General features: G+C 39.4%; 1 protein-coding gene across 3 annotated transcripts in view; it reads left to right on the forward strand.

Annotated features, from left to right (window-relative positions):
* Positions 1–19,347, forward strand: part of LOC108714133 (myosin light chain kinase 3) — a 34,798-nt gene extending 15,451 nt beyond the window's left edge. For 2 of the 3 annotated variants that reach the window (XM_018258052.2, XM_018258050.2), the window contains exons 2-13: positions 436–526; positions 1,549–1,879; positions 6,146–6,504; positions 8,511–8,616; positions 13,106–13,202; positions 13,525–13,634; positions 15,432–15,573; positions 15,676–15,746; positions 15,902–16,030; positions 17,749–17,901; positions 18,174–18,306; positions 18,512–19,347. In XM_018258052.2, the coding sequence (XP_018113541.1) occupies positions 436–526; positions 1,549–1,879; positions 6,146–6,504; positions 8,511–8,616; positions 13,106–13,202; positions 13,525–13,634; positions 15,432–15,573; positions 15,676–15,746; positions 15,902–16,030; positions 17,749–17,901; positions 18,174–18,306; positions 18,512–18,583 (1,794 nt within the window). In that variant the 3' untranslated portion in view covers positions 18,584–19,347. The remainder of the gene's footprint in view (positions 1–435; positions 527–1,548; positions 1,880–6,145; positions 6,505–8,510; positions 8,617–13,105; positions 13,203–13,524; positions 13,635–15,431; positions 15,574–15,675; positions 15,747–15,901; positions 16,031–17,748; positions 17,902–18,173; positions 18,307–18,511) is intronic. The other variant, XM_018258051.2, reaches the window with a different exon arrangement.
* Positions 19,348–20,009: the final 662 nt, after the last annotated feature.

Genomic DNA, 20,009 nt, shown 5'->3' on the forward strand with positions numbered 1-20,009 from the left:
ACTGCAGGTTGGAAAAAAAAAATTATTTGTGCTTGAAAATAATATGAAGTATTTTGAAAAGGGGAGAAAATACATTCTCTATGCTTATGTCTTCATTCTCTCACAGAGCAGCAGTTCTGCCATTCTGATTATCTTTGTAACTGAGCATTTTGACCCTAGTGGTCTAAATCAAATTTGTACATCAATGTAGCATTCTGAGCAATTAATATGTTAAGTCATTGAATAGTAATAGATAAGAAAGCCTTACAAGACAACAAACAACTTTATAGCCATTTTCAATATATTATTTTATGTTAAGTAGATATTTTTAGTGTCGCAGACTGCCCAGAGCTGCTGAATAATCCAAGATGTATAAATTCCAATACAAACATATTACAAAGGAGTTTTTTTGGGTATGATCATTTTCCATTACTGTTGTCTTTATCACTCCACTAGGCTAAAGACAAATCTGAAGAGAAAGAAGTCAATACAAAGCAGGAACTTAACAGAGGAGTGGGGCAGGCTGAGGCACAGAGATTTACTAAAGGTAAGTGCTTTTCATCCTTTAAAATCTCTTATTAACAATTAAGAAAAGAGGTGAACACTACCAGCTCTAACTGAGCTGCCAAGACAGTAGTTGTATAACTACTGTAAACGACCTTTATTTCAGAAAAGGCTAGATGGAGAAAACTTAAGAGATTCCTCTCCACTATAGGGACGCCCACTCACATTCCTATACAAAGGAACTAGTGATGTGTGGGCCAGTGCCAGCCCGATACCCGGGGGTCGGGTTGGTTCGGGCCGACCTCGCACCCCCACTTTCCGGGTCCAGGTTGAGCTCTTCTGACTGCTCTTCCCACCTGCGACCTTCCAAAAGACTTCAGGGTTGAACTTTTATAGACGCACTCCTCTCAGCCCCGCCCCTTTGTAACGTCATTTTAGGGCGGGTGGTGGCGGATGCGCGTCGGGAAAAGTTCACTAAAAGGAACCTCTGCACCACCTGTAGCAATAATTTGCTTATCTCAACCCACAATCCTTACATGCAATCACATTTTGCTTATGATGGTTTAAAAACATATAGGCACCCTAGTGGTAGACAATAGACAGACCCCATGAAGGCAGGGACAGGACATTTAGATGGTAACTTGTATTCTTATGTTGGACAGCTGGCCACTTGGGGCTGATGGAAGGTTAGCAGCTGGCTGGATACCTACTGCTTGAGTCACTGACTGGGGATGGGATCTTATCTAAAATAGCAATAATGAGGTGACAGGTTGAGCCAGTCAAAAGACTAAGACAACACATAGATGTACCCATAAGGGCAGTGATAAGTCACATGGAAATGTGCACCTACTTCTATACAACAGATCAAAAGATTCATGCAGATGGTCACACTGTAAAATGGGTTTAAAAACAGTGATGTTCTGATAAAGGGAAATAGCATAAAACATACCATGTAGTTCTTCTTAAATATAAAAAAAGACATCTGTAGTGCAGCTTGTATTTTGTATCAGGTAGAGTAAAGTTTGCGTTTTCTTCTACAGTATGTAATACATTTTAATGTTCCAGATAGCAAAAAAAGCAGCACACTTGAAGATCTGAGCCAAAACTCTGCACAGAGTCCAACCATCAAATTCGACTCCAAAGTATTGAACCAAGAAACATCTAAATATTGTGAAAATGCACAAGGCTCCAAAACATGTGTGCAGAAGACAAAGAAGGAACATTTTGGGGTGGAAGCTCAGCACAACCAGGCTTCTACCAATCAAGTCACAGAGCAGAGCACTAGGCAGAAGGACTATTATTCAGGAACTAAGGAGGAAAATCATAGTTCTGCATCCATCAACAAGTCTGGTTCACTGTCAAAACTGAAACAACCTAGTAAAGAACAAGTTCTAAGGTACCAAAATATGACTTTATATTGTGGGATTAATACATCTTACTTACTAAATATATTTCACTACATCAATTAATTTGCCAGTTAACTATACTATGTTGCCCCTGGGCAGCTCATACAATCTATTCATGGTCAGATAAAAGTTCCACTATGCTTTGTAATGCTTTGTAATGAACCCTTTTGATAAATCAACAGATGGTTCAATCATATATTATTTTTATAGTCTTCATGTGTTGTGAAGTTTCCACTGTTTGTAGCACACCAGATGCAATGAAGTGTATCATACACCCTACACTTTCTATGTACCGGTATATCTTCTGTCATGCTACAAGACAGGACAAATACAGCAACAAAATATATTCTTTTTATTAGGGCAAAGTTGTTTTTAGTATAGGTGCATGCTTTCAACTGCACTTAAAGTAGAAGGAAAGCTGCCAAAGTAATTTATTTCCAATAGATTAGCCCAATAGTGCAAGATATAACACTATATTTTTTCTGAAGAATGCTTTACCATACCTGAGTAAACATCTCTAGAAGCTCTTTCTGTTTGTTTAGGATAGCAGCTGCCATATAAGCTTGGTGTGTAACTTCCTGCCTGAGTCTCTCCCTGCTCAGATTACATCAGGGAGGGGGGGAGGGAAAAGGGAGAGAGGAGCAAACTGAGCATGCTCAAGCCCTAGCCCTAGAGGTTTATGCTGAAAACAGGAAGTCTGATACAGAAGCCCATGGGTGCACAATAAAAGGAAAGACATGTGGTGTTTGACAGAGGACTCAGAGCAGCATTACTTTGAGGGTTTACTGGTGTATTTATATACAGTAGACCTTTCTGATAAAGCTTACTTAGTTTTAACCTTTTCTTATGAACAGTCTTATTCATACAGTATACTTCTTACACAAACAAGCAGCACAGGTCTATTGATTGTTATGTTAAGAACAGTCCTATAAAGTATTATGTCAACATGTTAGAATATACTGTACATATAAAAGGGGCAGCACTTTTAGTAACTCCCTTCTGAGATTCTTCTGAATTAAACATTAAAAACACCATAGTCCAGGACTTCCATAGATTCCAAAAGTTATGCACTGGGAATGACTACTTGGCACATGCATGTTCCTAAAAATAAAGAGGTCTCTTGATAGTGACCTAGTCCGAACTTGGCTATGTTCATGCATAACAATATCCTCTAACCAACTCTTAACATTTGAAAACAACACGTGATTTCTCAGGAACTGTACACTTCTTTGTGTAACTACAAAGGCAAATTAATATTTAAATCTGTAATTATCTATTAAATGTTTCATTTAAACAGTATTTTACTAGATGTTGCTATGTCTAGCCTGCTAGCACTTCTTGCTTCTTGACAAACCCCTGTAAATTAAATAAAATACAACTACAGGAAAGTAGTACAAACATGTTACTATTTGTAATTTGTGTAATCATCACTCCAGTAAGTGGTGGCATATAATATTTTACTATCATTCTGCATCGCTAAATAATCAGTGAAGTGCAGAGAATGTGCATATGAATACATTGATCTATGGTTAATATACCACATACCACTAAGCTAAATTATATTCTACATAACAGGGACCTATATTATACTCCATGAGATGCGTTACAAAGGTTAATCAATTATACAACAGCACTTTAATTTTATTTGTTAGTGCTTTAGTCAACACCTATATGCTAACTAAAGGTCAGGTAAGGTACTTGTAGGATGCAGAAAATAAAAAAGTGCAACAGCATCTCTTATTTGGGGACTGTGCTTGCATACTCAAAATGCTCCTTTTAATGCAGACTCTTAGGGCATTATAAATGAACCAGTAAACCCCCGATTCTCTAAAGAATCGTTAATGAAAGAATGGTAACAACAGTGAGGCAGCAAAATGCGATGGGTGCTGATTCACTCTGCATCCCCAGGCAGCAACTGGCGACGCTAATTTGTGGGGATGTAGAGTGAATCTGTGCCTATTGCTTGTTATTACCTATCTGCTATTAGAATTCTTAAATTTTGAGTTTATTGGTAGTAAAGTGTTACTGAAAAATTTCTTTATAAACAACATTTTTTGTGAAAATGTTCTCCTGTCCTTGAATGAGTTCTCCCTGGTGAGCTGTACTTAAAATCTTGACTTTAACATCAGATGAACGCTGCACTCTTGAAAATGCAACATAAAGTTGACCATGACCAAACACAGGCTCAGATAGGTAAATGCCGACTTTATCCAATGTTTGTCCTTGTGATTTGTTGATTGTCATGGCAAATGCAGCCTTAATGGGGAATTGTCGTCGTTTAAGTTTAAAAGGTAATTCCTGGTCAGAACTGGTAAGGTCAATTCTGGGAATCAAAACAGTATCACCGCTATGGGATCCTGTAAGCACTTCTGCCTTGATAACATTTTGTCTCATGCTCTTCACAACCAACCGTGTACCGTTACATAAACCTTGCTTAGTGTTAGGGTAGGGGCACACGGCGCGATTTCGCCGCGATTCTGCGCTGGGCGAGTTGTCGCTGCGTTTTTTAAGCCGAAATAGCTTTGCTAACTTTGGCGCTGGCGTCAATGCAAATCGCGGCGAAATCGCTGCGCTAATTCACACGCGGCGATTCTTTTTCTACTGTCGCCCGGAAACGCTCAGCGAGGCAACTTCGGACGACAATAGAAAACGAATCGCCGCGTGTGAATTAGCGCAGCGATTTTGCCGCGATTTGCATTGACGCCAGCGCCAAAGTTAGCAAAGCTATTTCGGCTTAAAAAACGCAGCGACAACTCGCTTAGCGCAGAATCGCGGCGAAATCGCGCCGTGTGCCCCTACCCTTAAGGTTTCTTAACAGCATGACTATTGTTCCTACTTTGAGTATAAGATTGTGTTGTGGTAATCCAGCATTGTTGATAGTGTTTAAATATTCTAATGGGAAGTTAAGTTTCTCACTTTCGTCTTCAGAATCAATACAGTCAGTACTCAGAAAGACACAGCTTTGTCCAGGAAGTAATGCAATCACTTGGTTGTTTATCATGTCAACATCAATATTTTTTGGAGATAATATAGCCCGTTTTGCTAAAAATGGCCACCCACGCAGGTACGCAACCGGTTCCCCTCCTAGAGTGACGCTAGCGCCGCCATTAGACAAACTTGCAAAGGAGTAGCAAGATGGCCGACGCTTATACAGACTTTAGTGGGCGGATGACAAACTCGCAGAGGAGTAGCAAGATGGCCGACGCTTATACAGACTTTAGTGGGCGGATTTGGCAGTGGGCGGATGACAAAGTCGCAGAGGAGTAGCAAGATGGCCGACGCTTATACAGACTTTCGTGCAGGTACGCAACCGGTTCCCCTCCTAGAGTGACGCTAGCGCCGCCATTAGACAAACTTGCAAAGGAGTAGCAAGATGGCCGATGCTTATACAGACTTTAGTGGGCGGATGACAAACGCGCAGAGGAGTAGCAAGATGGCCGACGCTTATACAGACTTTAGTGGGCGGATTTGGCAGTGGGCGGATGACAAAGTCGCAGAGGAGTAGCAAGATGGCCGACGCTTATACAGACTTTCGTGCAGGTACGCAACCGGTTCCCCTAGTGTGACGGTGAGCGCATCTGCCTCCCTAGATCCTAACCTTCCAGCGGTCGCCGCCTGAGTGAGCAGGAAAGAAGAGGCGGCGGGAGGCAGAAGGAGACGGTGAGCGCATCTGCCTCCCTAGATCCTAACCTTCCAGCGCATCTGCCTCCCCGATCCTAACCTGTTCTGATCCTAACCTTCCAGCACATCTGCTAATCGAAGGCCGCATCTATGTCTTTCGGCTGAAGTTGCGCGCGCATCTCATAGATCCTAACCGAAGTTGCGTGCGCATCTGCCTCCCCTCCACTCGGGACATAGATAGGCCTTCGGTTAGTATATAGGATGTGTTTAATTAATCGTAGCCCTATAAAATGTGCAATGTATTCATTATACACAGTTATCTTTTCAGTACCAAGTATGTCCCAATTTACTACAATTTGGCATTCAGTGAATAACATATATGTTAAATGTGGAACTAAACATGTTACCACTACTGACTAAGAAGTTCTGGGATCCCCTGTATATGTCTCTTAGTGCACATGGTCCTGGTTGTTGTCACTGCCAGTAAGTCCGGCAGCTAAACGTGGTTGCTGCAACCGACAGCAGCTCTGCACTTGTGTAGGAGGTAAAGGTACCCGTGAACTTTATTTCCCATTTAATATAAAAAAACTTTGAGAATCAAGGCTGTATTGAAAGATTATGGTTAATTTTTGCAGGACAGATACTTCTGGACAACTTATAGAAAAAACAGAAATAATGACTCCAGGAATAGACACGGTGAAACAAACGTCAGCCTTTCATGGCATTGATATTTCCCAGGAAGTTATAGCGGAAGACAAACAACCCTCTCTAAGTGTAAAACTTGGAAATGTTCAGCCATCATGTAACAAAAACACTAAGTGCATGAAGAGGCAGGAGAGCTGTGATAAGAAGTCTGTCGGACAGCAAAGGTCTAGTGACATAGACCATGCACAACTAACAGAAGACCATGGAAAAGGAGCTGAAGAATATCAAATAGGAGACATAGCTGAACAGAAGTCAGATGATTCTGAGGAATCTTTTTTACATGTAATTGGTGAGTGTTCTGCTAAATGGCATTTTGGAACTGAGCCTAAGGATGGCAAAATAGAAAACCTGCAAAAATGTTTTTTTTCCCCCCCTTAAATATTTAAATGTTCTTTCAGGTTTCCAGAATGACAAGGGATCCATTCCTTTAACTGAAAAAAGAATAGATGAGTTTGGAGGTGTAAGCCATTCAGTTGTAGGCATAACATACTGTGGGGTAAATTTATCAAAGAGTGAAGTTCCGCCACTAGAGTGAAATTCCACAGCTCTCAATTAATTTCTATGGGATTTTGAAAGGCGTATTTATCAATGGGTGAAAGTGAAAGTTCACCCTTTGATAAATACGCCTATAAAAATCCCATAGAAATTAATGGAGAGTGGCGGAATTTCACTCTAGTGGCGGAACTTCACTATTAACTTCACTCTTTGATAAATATACCCCTGTATGTTGGTGCGGAGGTTCCCAGTGGTACAGGGATGTAGCTGGTGTCCTCATAATTGCAGGTGAAAGATATGTTAATACTGTTGGACTCCCATCATAGAAGAGGGTAAATGGTGCAATGAACCAGGGGTAAAGTATACTCCAGGAAGGAAAGAACCAATGGGTAAGATAGCACCACAATTGAAGATGGAAAAAAGGACCCTCATGAATAAGGGCTACTTAGGTAGTTGTCACAGGAAGCCAAGATGATGAAACATCTTTCCTCCAGCTACTATAACAGAAAAGCACTTAAAAGTGATAACAGGACTGGACACTTGGAAGAGAGGCAGAAGGGCTACAATAGCTTCTTTGGCAAGGCATTTTAGTGTTAGGCAGAATCAAGAACTGAAGGAAAGAAAGAAGAGAAGGAAAGTCAGTGAACAGGCAGAAGGTCAAACTACCGTAGGTACAGCAATACAGATGGAAATCCAAAAAACAGGCTGGGTCAATAATGATGCAGAAAACAGAGTTGAAGGCTCAGTGTCACTCTGGTGGCCTATGATCACTTTACAAAGAGTAATATGTTTAGTTGTTCATTAAGATCAGTCTTAAGCGCCACTGAGACGGGAAGGGGGTTAGCCTCATTGTTTTGATCCCCCATTGTAAGGTCTCAAATGTGGAGTTTGAGGGTTGTGGAGAATCCATTGACGTTAATCTTGGAGACCCTGGTACACTGTAGATTGTATGCCAGAGTGAGTACTACATTAGTCTGTAACTATTATCTCTCTTGCATTAACATATTGTAGAAATTTCCTTACCACTAAGTTCCATCAAATAAATTGTTTAAGAACCACAGAGACCCAGATCATTGAGTGAGTGTGCATGTGAAGCTGGATAACAGCTTTCATAAAAAAAAGATGAGGACCTGTTTGAGTGGCAAAGAGTCCTATTTAACCCTTTCTATAAAGTAGCTAGAAGGATGTCCAAATAGCATTATAGAATGAGTACATGGAACCTCTTATTTTCCTATTTCACCCGACCCTGTCTGAAAGTTTCTAGGGCATATTTTAAATAGATTCATTTAGGGCATTCCACAGCTTTACTACTGATACTGGAAAAAATGAACAACTCTATGTACATACTTGGCAGTGGGGTTGATCTGCTGTTCTCCAAACAGTGGCATTTGGGCTGCCAAAGAGATCACTGTCGCTATACTCTGGCTTTAGTTTATATGGGGAGCTTAATGACATTTCAATTCAAGTGACATCCCTGACATTAATCTTACTTATATGCAAGATAATTCAATAGCAATACATCTATTTATACACCCCTGAAGGGCAGGTAAGCAACAGCCCAACAGCTTTTCTTATTCATATATCAGTATCTCTTTAAATGCAGATAGGTGTTTTTTTTATGTAATTGGCCAAGCAATTATAGCACTAAGTAACATACACTGTACCAATATTTCTGGCAAATCCATGCAACATAACTTTGCTAAATATTTGTTTATTATCAGTTGATATCATGTTTTCATAAAAACAACAAAACAGAAAGTGACGTTGCTTATCTAATTTGTATCTATTATCTTCATTTAGATGACTGTCCTCCCCCGCCTGCACCATTCAACCATCGCATAGTGAGCATTAAGCAAGCAATCTTGTCGTCATGTTATTCTGTCAGCCAACATGAGGTCTTAGGAGGGTAAGTTATAAAATGTGCCAAATTTTGATGCCTGCCAAGAGAATCAATTGCAGCTCATTTTTCCCTTTCTTTCCCTGCAAGTGTGAAATCCATTGTAATCATTGATTTGGATATAATAATGAAACTAATATATGCACAAATGTTATTCTTGATCAATCGTGTTTAAGATATGTCCTTACTTCAGGGGCACCATTCCTTTAAAGCAGAGGTTTTTCACATTTATGGCGCCACGTTTCTGCAGGTATCTATAGCTTCTAAAAAGATGACAGATGTTTAAAAATATTGCCATAAATATCCTTCAGTGAGTATCCAGGACAGAAAATAAGCGTTTGCTCCAACTCTTACACCAACCCTGGGAAGGGGTTAATAGCTTTTCATCCATGAGCTCAGGATAACCACGACTAGTTGTTTCTGGGAACTCTAAAGATGCTCAAAAACACATTAAAAGAGTTTATGTGCAAATATTGCTAAAGTCAAGTAACACACAGCAACCAATCAACAGCAAGTTTTTACATGAATAATAAAATCAAGCTACACTCATGGTATGGATACTGCAGAATATTTTGAGAGATCAATTATAGTTTATGAAGGACAGCTGTGACTATGACATGGTTGTTTTTGGAACAGTCACATGAGGTTCTCTGTGCCTTCTTGAGACACATTAAATTGTTCTACATAAGTTGTCAAATATTAGATGCCCATAAAACATTTTAAAAATAATCATTTACTTGACTGTCAGAATACTTTCCTGCCTGCTATACATCATAGCAGTTGATTGATATGCAGTGAAATTTGCTCAGCCCTGGAGTTATTAAAGGAACAGTAATGTCAAAAAATAAAAGTGTTTTAAAGTAATGAAAATATAATGCAGTGTTGCCCTGCACTAGTAAAACTGCTGTGTTTGCTTCAGAAACACTACTATTGTTTATATAAATAAGCTGCTGTGTAGCCATGGGGACAGCCATTCAAAGGAGAAAAGTCTCAGGTTACACAGCAGATAGCAAATAAGCTCTGTCTGTCTAATGGTGGTATCTGTTATCCATTAGTTAACCTGTTCCATATAGCCGTTTTTCAATTTCCGCCATTGCTCCACACCAGCTTGTTTATATGAACTATATTAGTGTTTCTGAAGCAAACACATCAGTTTTACCAGTGCAGGGCAACACTACATGATATTTTCATTACTTTAAAACACTTATATTTTTTGGTGTTACTGTTCCTTTAAACACTCTTACAAAACCTCTAAACTGTCAATGTCTGGTGGAGCCACCAATCCATATTATTGGATTGCCCCCTGTCCCTACCAAAACAAGCATGGGAACACCAATTACTATACACCCTATGCAACTTCACTGAATGCTAGCTGTTCAAGACAAAGAGCAAAGAGCATTAGGTTTGTATGATGCACGCACCATCGTCAACCCTGCATGCAACTGCTCTGCTGTGCTGGTGTTTTGCTTGTATTTTCATAGTTACATAATTAAATCATAGTTACATAGTTAAATCGGGTTGAAAAAAGACAAAGTCCATCAAGTTCAACCCCTCCAAATGAAAACCCAGCATCCATACACACACCCCTCCATACTTTCACATAAATTCTATATACCCATACCTATACTTACTATAGAGTTTAGTATCACAATAGCCTTTAATATTATGTCTGTCCAAAAAATCATCCAAGCCACTCTTAAAGGCATTAACTGAATCAGCCATCACAACATCACCCGGCAGTGCATTCCACAACCTCACTGTCCTGACTGTGAAGAACCCCCTACCTTTGCTTCAAATGAAAGTTCTTTTCTTCTAGTCTAAAGGGGTGGCCTCTGGTACAGTGATCCACTTTGTGGATAAAAAGGTCCCCTGCTATTTGTCTATAATGTCCTCTAATGTACTTGTAAAGTGTTTTCAGAGAAAACAACCCTAAACTTGACCGTCTACCCTCATAATTTAAGTCTTCCGTCCCTCTAACCAGTTTAGTTGCACGTCTCTGCACTCTCTCCAGCTCATTTATATCCCTCTTAAGTACTGGAGTCCAAAACTGCACTGCATACTCCAGATGAGGCCTTACCAGGAACCTATAAAGAGGCATAATTATGTTTTCATCCCTTGAGTTAATGCCCTTTTTTATGCAAGACAGAACTTTATTTGCTTTAGTAGCCACAGAATGACACTGCCCAGAATTAGACAACGTGTTATCTACAAAGACCCCTAGATCCTTCTCATTTAAGGAAACTCCCAACACACTGCCATTTAGTGTATAACTTACACTTGTGGTAAAGCCACATAAGCATTTGCAGAACAATTCACCTGGTAGTGACGATACACAGAGTACGGCACCAATTTAAGTGACACATGGAAAGCTGAGGCTGGCAAAATCCTGGCTATCCCATCAGTACTGCTCTCATTTCTTTGTAAGTCTGGCACCTCTGTGGAATGTATACCCTTAATATATAAGCGTGCCTTTGTCCAAAAGATAGAGTAAATTCCAAAAGTTCATCACTCATCTCCCGGAATTAGAATGGAGTTCCTGCCTTAACTCAACTAATGGGCATAATTAATCCACTGTCAAGTTACTGAGGTAACCAGAAAATTCCAGAGTGCCACACCGATAGCTCTAGATTTATTATCTACCATTATGTACTCATCAGCCATGTCAGTGTCATTTGTAATAAACAGCAAGCTAGTCAAAATGGTATTACTAGGATAGTTTTAGACCCTCTATGCATTGGTGAATTATTTGGAAACCACACTGCTGAATGTGTTGGAAACTCCGATGTTTGACTGTATTATGGTAATTAAAGGGATTGTTCAGCTTTAAATTAATTTTTAGAATGATGTAGAGCAGGAGTGCCCATACTTTGCTAATGCAGGGTCTACTTTTAGTGATGTTGCGCTATTAGGATCTACATTCATAAAAGCATTGTTAGCATTCTGTTCCATGGAAAATGTTATTTAAATTTTGATTGATGAGAAAATGAATATTGCTATATTTAACAAACAACTATTTCTTATGTAATCTTAACATAATAAATATGTGAAGGAAAAGCATGAAGAAGGTCGGATGATTTAGACAAGCTGTTGACTCTACAGCATGTATGCGCCGATCGCAGGTAAAATGCAACATGCTGCGTCCCAACCTGCGTTTGGCGTTTACATGCGTCTTTGTGAGTACAGCCCCGAGTTTAAGAGCCATTAGACAATTTGTAATTGGTTTTTATTTTTTAATAAAATATTTTTTATTTTTTGAGTTATTTAACTTTTTATTCAGCAGCTCGTCAGTTTGCAATTTGAGAAGTTTGGTTTCTAGGGTCCAAATTACCTTAGCAACCAAGCAATGGTTTGAATAAGAGACTTGTATATGAATAGGAGAGGGCCTGAATAGACAGATGAGTAATAGCAATAACAATACATTTATAGCCTTAGTGTTTTTTTTGTTTTGTATTGTTTTTACTGTTTTTAGTTTGGGTCAGTTAGAGTTAGGTGGCAAATAATTAAAAAAAAAAAAAAAAAAAAAAAAAAGAAGGCCAGTTGAAGAGTTGCTTGGAATGAGTCACTCAGTATATAGTGTAACATACTTAGTGGCCTATTTATTATGATGTGTAAAAAACAGTGGGATAATACAACACACATCCACCAGGCTTCGTTGTGTAAAAATCAGCATAAGATGTTTTTTTGTCTTAAAGTGACTTCCGCCAAAGCAGTGTAAAATAGCAGCGGCACATCTGGCGTTCGCATGACGTAATATAACACACACCTTCATAAATTTGCCTTTTATTTTACACAGCTTTTTACGCCGTTTTTTCGGTGAATTTCGTTTTACACAGCATAATAAATATGTTACCTTAAAGGTGAACCACCCTTTTAAACAGGGTATTAAATTGTGTAAAACGGTGCTCCTTTTAGATTTCCATATTTGCTCAGTGACAAATAAATGGTAAAAGTCTTCTGCAATCATCTACTGCCACACATGTCTATATTTCCTATAAACTTGCTCAAAATGACATTTTCTTCAAAAATGGAGGCTATACATTTTATGCAGGTACTACACTATGGGAAGCAGTGATGTTGAACTAGAAACACAAGGCCACACACACACACAGCACTGGAGTTGCTATTCAGTTCCCCAGAGTCTGGTTATGAAATCTAAGTGAACAAAAGATACATAGCATGTTTGCCTTTGTGGGACAGCTGGATAAAAGGTTGCTTTTAATCCACTGTGCACAGCAAGATTTATGCCATTGGCCTTTCAGAACAATTTGCTGGGTGCCATGCTATTTTTACAATACAATGCTTTACAGAAATAGTACACAAGACCTTCCCCAAAGCATAGTAAATATAGCTGTATACTGTTACTATTTGCTTGTCACAAAGGGCTTCTGTTCCCCATGGAATCTGACAAGTCTTTTTTTTTTGTCTATATTTTAGGACCTAAATTTAGTTTTATATTTACTGTGACTTTTTTTTTTTTTACTTACACTATTTTTTTCAGCAGGGGACGCTTTGGCCAAGTTCACAGATGTGTAGAAAAAGCAACTGGGCTTCAGCTAGCGGCGAAAATAATCAGAGTCAAAGGAGCAAAGGACAGGGTAATCGATGCATGTTCAATTTATGTGTAGATTTTTCAAACAACACCATCAGTCATGTATTTCCATGGAAACCTTTTATGATAAGAGCTTAATTGTTAATTCGATTTTCTTTACATTTTATTTTCCCTCCAAACGCATAATGCAGATACTTATACACTAGTCTATTGTAGATAGCTCTGTGAGCATGCAGGTGTTTCTAAACTGTCAGCCAAGGTTTCATTTTATTTTCCCACTTATACAGAAACGTTCCCATTAAAAGTTGAAATGCTAGCTGCTAGTTTCTATTGCATGTAAATGAGTGAATTATTTCATTCTTTATCAGGATGAAGTAAAAAATGAAATCAATGTCATGAACCAACTAAATCATGTGAACTTGATACAGCTCTATGATGCGTTTGAATGCAAGAACGACCTGACCCTGATAATGGAATAGTAAGTTGGAAGATTCATTTGTTTCTGTTGCTGTCCTTGGTGCATTGGGTTTGGCATCATTAAATTTAATAATGTACTGCTTGACATTTAAAGAGTTGTTCACCTCTGAGATAACTTTTAGTATGATGTAGAGAGTGATATTCTGAGATAATTTGCAATTGGATTTCATTTTTTGTTATATGTGGTTTTTGAGTTATTTAGCTTTTTATTCAGCAGCTCTATTACAGTCAAACAGGTGGCTCTGCCCTCAAGGCCAGGTACTAGTGACCAAGGCTAGCATGAGAACAGAATCCATCCAAGTCAGGGGGGCCTCACAGGGGAATCTGCATACATAAAATTGTATTCTCTCTCTCAGAGGTATGAGGACCTTAACTCATATACTAAAAAAAGAATGGCGCAGATTGACACATAAACTCACAGTTTCATCCAGTGCCACATTTACATGAATATGTCAACAGGCTGGTCAGGAAAAGAGGGTGACATATTTGTTTAGGGAGGCTACCCTCCATAGGAGAACCTCTAATTCCATATCAATATATAATAGTTGGTATCTTTTTGGGCAGGCTAGCAGGTCTCACTAAATGTTAATTATTTTCCACCTATGAGGCTGGCACATCCAAGACAGCCTGTCGTGTACAATAGATGGCGGATCTAAAAAGAAAAGCATCCCTGTAAAGCATTATTGATCTCAAACTGGGACTAAAAGACTCTCCAGCACCGATATGCTACATTGTAAGGAGTATATCTCTAACACTTTCTATTAAGCTTTATGCTTGTAGAATATTCCTTGTTATACATAGTGAGGGACTGTGTAAAAACAGGCACTGAAACCTTTTACACACATATAAATCTGTCCCTTTTTAACCATATCTGCCTAGGGTACACAGCGTAAATGTTGGTGCAGGGCACACTGGTAAACTCACGTATTGATCAGACCAAAAAGTATTGGATAAAAAATGAAAGCTTTATTTATATTGTCATCTCTCGCCTGACGCATTTCGTGTCACTAGGACACTTAATCATAGGCTAGGGTACAACATAGGCCTAGGGCACAACTGGGTGGGGGCACAACCAGTAGAAGGCAAACTAGAGAGCAACCAGTAGCTGTATGACTTGTGAGCAGCAGCAGCAAGGGCTGTTTGATGATAGGGTTCCCAGCCTTGGGCACCAATACAACTTGGACCAGCACTGATGCCTTTCAGTGTGCACATCAGGAACAAGATGTTATATTAATTAATGATAATATCAAGAGCCACGCTTTTGCGTTCAAGTTCTATCACATTTGTACATTAGGTTGATCCTTTAGTTTAATAGAATATGGAGAAGCCGCACACCACACACTCCCAAAGGTTCTTATCCTGGTGCCCAGTGATAGAGGAATCGGCAGCCTCACAACAAGGGTAAGAAGAATTTCACCGGCACACAGGAATTGTAGTAGCAGGGCAAGCCCTTGCAATTTTATTATGCAGTAGTGCAATGTTTCGGGGTCACGCCCCTTTGCTTGACAAAGGGGCGTGACCCCGAAACATTGCACTACTGCATAATAAAATTGCAAGGGCTTGCCCTGCTACTACAATTCCTGTGTGCCGGTGAAATTCTTCTTATTCTGATCCTTTAGTTTACCTTTACAAGAAAGTTATGAATGACACTGTAGCTTAGCTTATGCATATTCACATTTAGGTGCCATATTGTTGCCCTAGACCTATATTGTGATGCCACTACGTAATGGCCAAAAAACATTCCTATACAGTAGCAGTTTATATGTGCAAATTCTAAACGTGGTTTCTTATATTTCAGTCTGGATGGTGGAGAACTATTTGACCGCATTACAGATGAAAACTACAGTCTGACAGAGCTGGATGCAATAATGTTTACCAAGCAGATCTGTGAAGGAATGTACTATTTACACCAGCAGTATATTCTGCATCTAGACCTAAAGGTCAGTTGATAAATACTGGACACTGGGGAGCATGGCATTTATCTATACAGCAGAAGAGAATATATATTGAAATGATAATTCCCCCATTTTTTTTTATTACAGCCAGAAAATATTTTGTGTGTCAATCAAACGGGTAACCAAATTAAAATTATTGACTTTGGATTAGCAAGAAGGTAAGTTTTGTACAGTTATGTTGGTTTATATTCAGACTAATAGTGACTTTTCTATCAAATCAATGGCTTGATTATTTCAGTATGATAAAGCTCATGTTAAATTTTCATTTTCGCAAAAGTTCCCCTTTAACAGCATTGTGCTGTTTTTATTCTAGGTACAAACCCAGGGAGAAGTTGAAGGTGAATTTTGGCACTCCAGAATTTCTGGCCCCTGAAGTAGTGAATTATGATTTTGTGTCTTTTCCAACGGACATGTGGAGTGTGGGAGTCATTACGTATATGCTGTGAGTCACAGAGTGGGATAAAGTACAACCTTTATTTCTATTTATCCAGTCTGAAACAGACACATTACATACCTACCTACCTCTAATTTAAATCCTGAGTGCAGAGAGAGGTCTCATGTCGTGTCAGGGTATCTAGAGTCACATAGGTACACTTAGCAACTACAAAAGAACAATATGAATGGTTTAGTGCAGGTAAGAAAAAAGAATAAACCAAGGGTATTACATGATGAAAAATGCTGTATAGGTATGGGACTAGGGATGGGCGAATTTGACCTGTTTCGCTTCGACAAAAATTTGCCGCCATTGAAATGTTGCTGTCACCCATTAAAGTCTATGGACGTCAACATTTTTTTGCAGCGAGCAAAACAAGCCGAAAGAAATTGGCTCAACAAACTGTCCTGCAAACATACGCTGAGCCGCCTAGGCATTTGTAAAGTGTCTGGCTCTCTTAGCAACACATTCCCAGCGATAGACTGAGCCCGCCCCCTATGATGTGTCTCTACTAACTGTCCAATAGCGCTGCTCTCCTGTACAAACTGCCTGCTTGTGCCCTGATACAATCCGTGCGGGAAAAGACACCTCCTCTGTCTCCTGTCAGTCTGGCAACACTCTCCATACACTCTCTCTGTTCTTGTACCGCCCAATAGGCACGAGTGTGCATGCACGAAACAAGGATTCAAATCTCTCCCTGCTTCAGTTTTCCCCGATTTTGATTTTTTTGTCAAAACTTCATTAAATACTCTACTATTGTGAGTCACATGCCGCTTTACAGCACTTGTGCTAATAACCCATCCCATGGCTAAATTCTCCAAGAGGAAGTTCTCTTGGGAATTTCTTGCCTTTGCTTATATTTAGGAATGCACCGAATTCAGGATTCAGTTCTGGATTCGGCCTTTTTCAGCAGGATTCGGATTTGGCCAAATCCTTCTGCCCAGGGGGCAGGGAGGGAAATCAGGTGACCTTTTGTCACAAAACAAGGAAATAAAAAACGGTTTCTCCTTCCCATCCCTAATTCGGTTCGGTATTCGGCCGAATCTTTTGCAAAGGATGCCGCTCCTTTTACTTTAAAAGGAAATTTTTTTACTTAAAACCGGAAATTCGGCTCTTCTAGCGCAGAGAGCGCAGTTAGGCTCTCTGCGCTAGTGCACTGGCCCTCTCTACTGCCCTGGTGGACCCCCCTGGACCCCCTCAGGCACAAAAAGGTAAGCGCATGGGGGAGGGGGCGGCAGCAACTGCTGCTGCTGCCTCGGGCAGCGGAGGTGCCAGGATAGCCCCTGCCAACTAGCGATCTCTACCTGGATCAAGCCATCTCAAACCAAACCTAACAGAATCTCACCTTTCACTCAATATTTGTAGTATTACTGGTGGCATGCTCCTACTCTGTAAGTCTGAATCTTAGGGTAATATTAGGTGCTTCCCCTTATTTCTCTAAACATGTTTATACCACTGTCATATGTTTTTTTTCTATTCCTTTGTGTGCCTTTTATATGCTGTTATTGGAAATAATAGATGTTTATTTTTTTGTATTAAATTCTTTTTTTTATAGAAATTCATTTAAAAAAAATGACTGCTAGTACTTTAGAAAAAAATCACCGAAAGTTGGCATTATAAAATCAGTATGCTGGTGGGGGGGTTTCATTTAGCAAATCAATACACAGCACAAATGTTTATATGCAGACTGCACATTATCTAACCCACCAATTTTTGTTTATTTTTAGGCTCAGTGGTTTGTCCCCCTTTCTGGGAGAAAGTGACGCAGAGACTATGAATTACATTGTAAACTGCAACTGGGACTTTGACTCTGAGACATTTGAGCAGGTGTCAGAGGAGGCCAAAGACTTTATTTCCAAACTCCTGATTAAAGAAAAGAGGTAAATTAATTTATTTATATTGTTATTATTTATATTTATTATAGCTCATTTGCTATAATGATAAAAATGTGTCAAGGTTTTAGGACACGGGACTACCCAAAGAGTTCATGAAGTGGTTACAAAATGTCTATGCCTACCCACCTTTATGTTATATTATGAAACTGATGCTAATTGATATGAGCAAGGTGTGCATGCCTGACAACCATCACCGCATGTGCTTCCCAGGATTAAATGATTTTTTAAATTTTTTAAAATGTTTTTTACCCTTGCAGCTGTAGACTTAGTGCAGGACAGTGTCTTAAACATGACTGGCTAGTCAACCTGCCAATTAAAGCCAAGCTATACAAAGTCCGCTTGAAGTCTCAGATCCTTCTTCAGAAATACATGGCACAAAAGAAATGGAAAGTAAGTTCTTATAATTTTTCCTACACTTGCCTAATAATTGGGTGCTGAAGAGAAGACATTTGTGGGCACATTGTATCTGCTATGCTATGAATACTAAATCTTCTTGTCCTACTGCCATATTAGCTGTTCACTTTTACTAGCTGCATAAAATACTGCAGCCAATAAGCCATGCTAATATCGATATCAACATTTTCTTCTCTCTTAGAAACACTTCTACGTGGTTGCTGCAGCTAATCGTCTCAAGAAGTTTCAGGCCCTTTCTCTGAAGCCTGCATAGGGGTCAGTCCATGCTAGGACATTACTGTGGCACAACCATGCTGATAACTACCTGAGTGGAAAGCAGCACTGTTGTATGAAATGGACACTGTGGGACCTGCACTGTATAGCCAGTGACTGAGAGCAGAGACTGATATCCACCCAGTACAGAACCTCTATCTGTTTATAGCTATAGTTATATAGAATGTAGAAACGTGCCTTCAGAGTGAAACTGTACAAATCAGCACACCATAAAAGAAAAAGCACTTTCACCCCCGCTTGTACTTTTTAGAACCTCAGACCGTGTCTAGTTAACAGATAACTCTTAACCAATATACTGTGAAAACCCATAACAATGCACACAAAGTATATACAGTAGCTATACATACTTACCTCCATTTAAGACAGCTGCATATCCGAATGGGCAGTGAGGGCCAGAGACAGCATAACAATCATGTTGTTGACAAGCCTATTTTAGTAGAAGAATTGGCCCTTCTGTTAATGAAGGAGTTACAGTGATATTGTTGCCAAATGATGTTGCAGGGGTGCCACAGGAATGCCATGTGGGTTTTACATTAGCGAGGCCTGTGCAATGTAACTGACACTTCATAGAATTCTATTATTATCCTTCTCACTGCAAAGCAAAGATCCTTTATAGTCACAATCCAAATGGAGAAGCAGCAGCAAGTAGTTTTTTTAGCCCATAGCAAAATGTACTGTAGGACTTTAGAAATCGTTTAGATTTTAGTAAAGATTGATAATAAAGTATCTGTTATTGGTTATAGAGTAGTAAGAAATTCAATAGAAAATGTGCACATTACAATAACTTTACACCATAGCAGGGGACTGTGTTACAATCACAGAATGTACTGTTTCATTTTATTTGGTCAGACAATTTAGTTGCTGGCTGCATGAAATCCTGGATTAGAATCCAGTTTCACTGTTGAAACAGTTTAAGCACCTGTAGCAGAGCTGCCCAGATATAAAGGAACTCTGCTGCCTGCCTGGCAAATTCAATTCTTATCCCATTAACCCAGGGTCGGATTTCAGCTTAGAATGATGTTACACTGTTAATAAGGAAGTGCAATCACAAAAGTGTTTTTTAAAAGGACATTACCAGGCCAGTTCAATAGTTTCCTTCAGTGCAGAACAGTTTTGTACAATGTGCGTGATGGTATGTAAAACATGACTTACATTTAGCTCTTGCTTTGTTACAATGGCAGGTTATAAACTGCTGTTACACAAAATACAGTTTCTTACTGAACAGCTGAAAATAAAACGTGAAATGGCAAACACGTGTAACATTATAGCAAATTAAGTGGTACTGTTCTTTTACCCCAATACTTTGCTCTGGATGAGACTAATTCTCAGGGGGTAAGCCCTCGCAACGGTGTGGAGGCAGGGTGTAGTACAACTGTAAATAGGTGCAGTGCAAAATAATTGGGTGC

This window comes from Xenopus laevis, chromosome 4L, assembly GCF_017654675.1.
Source record: "Xenopus laevis strain J_2021 chromosome 4L, Xenopus_laevis_v10.1, whole genome shotgun sequence".
Lineage (NCBI taxonomy): Eukaryota > Metazoa > Chordata > Amphibia > Anura > Pipidae > Xenopus > Xenopus laevis.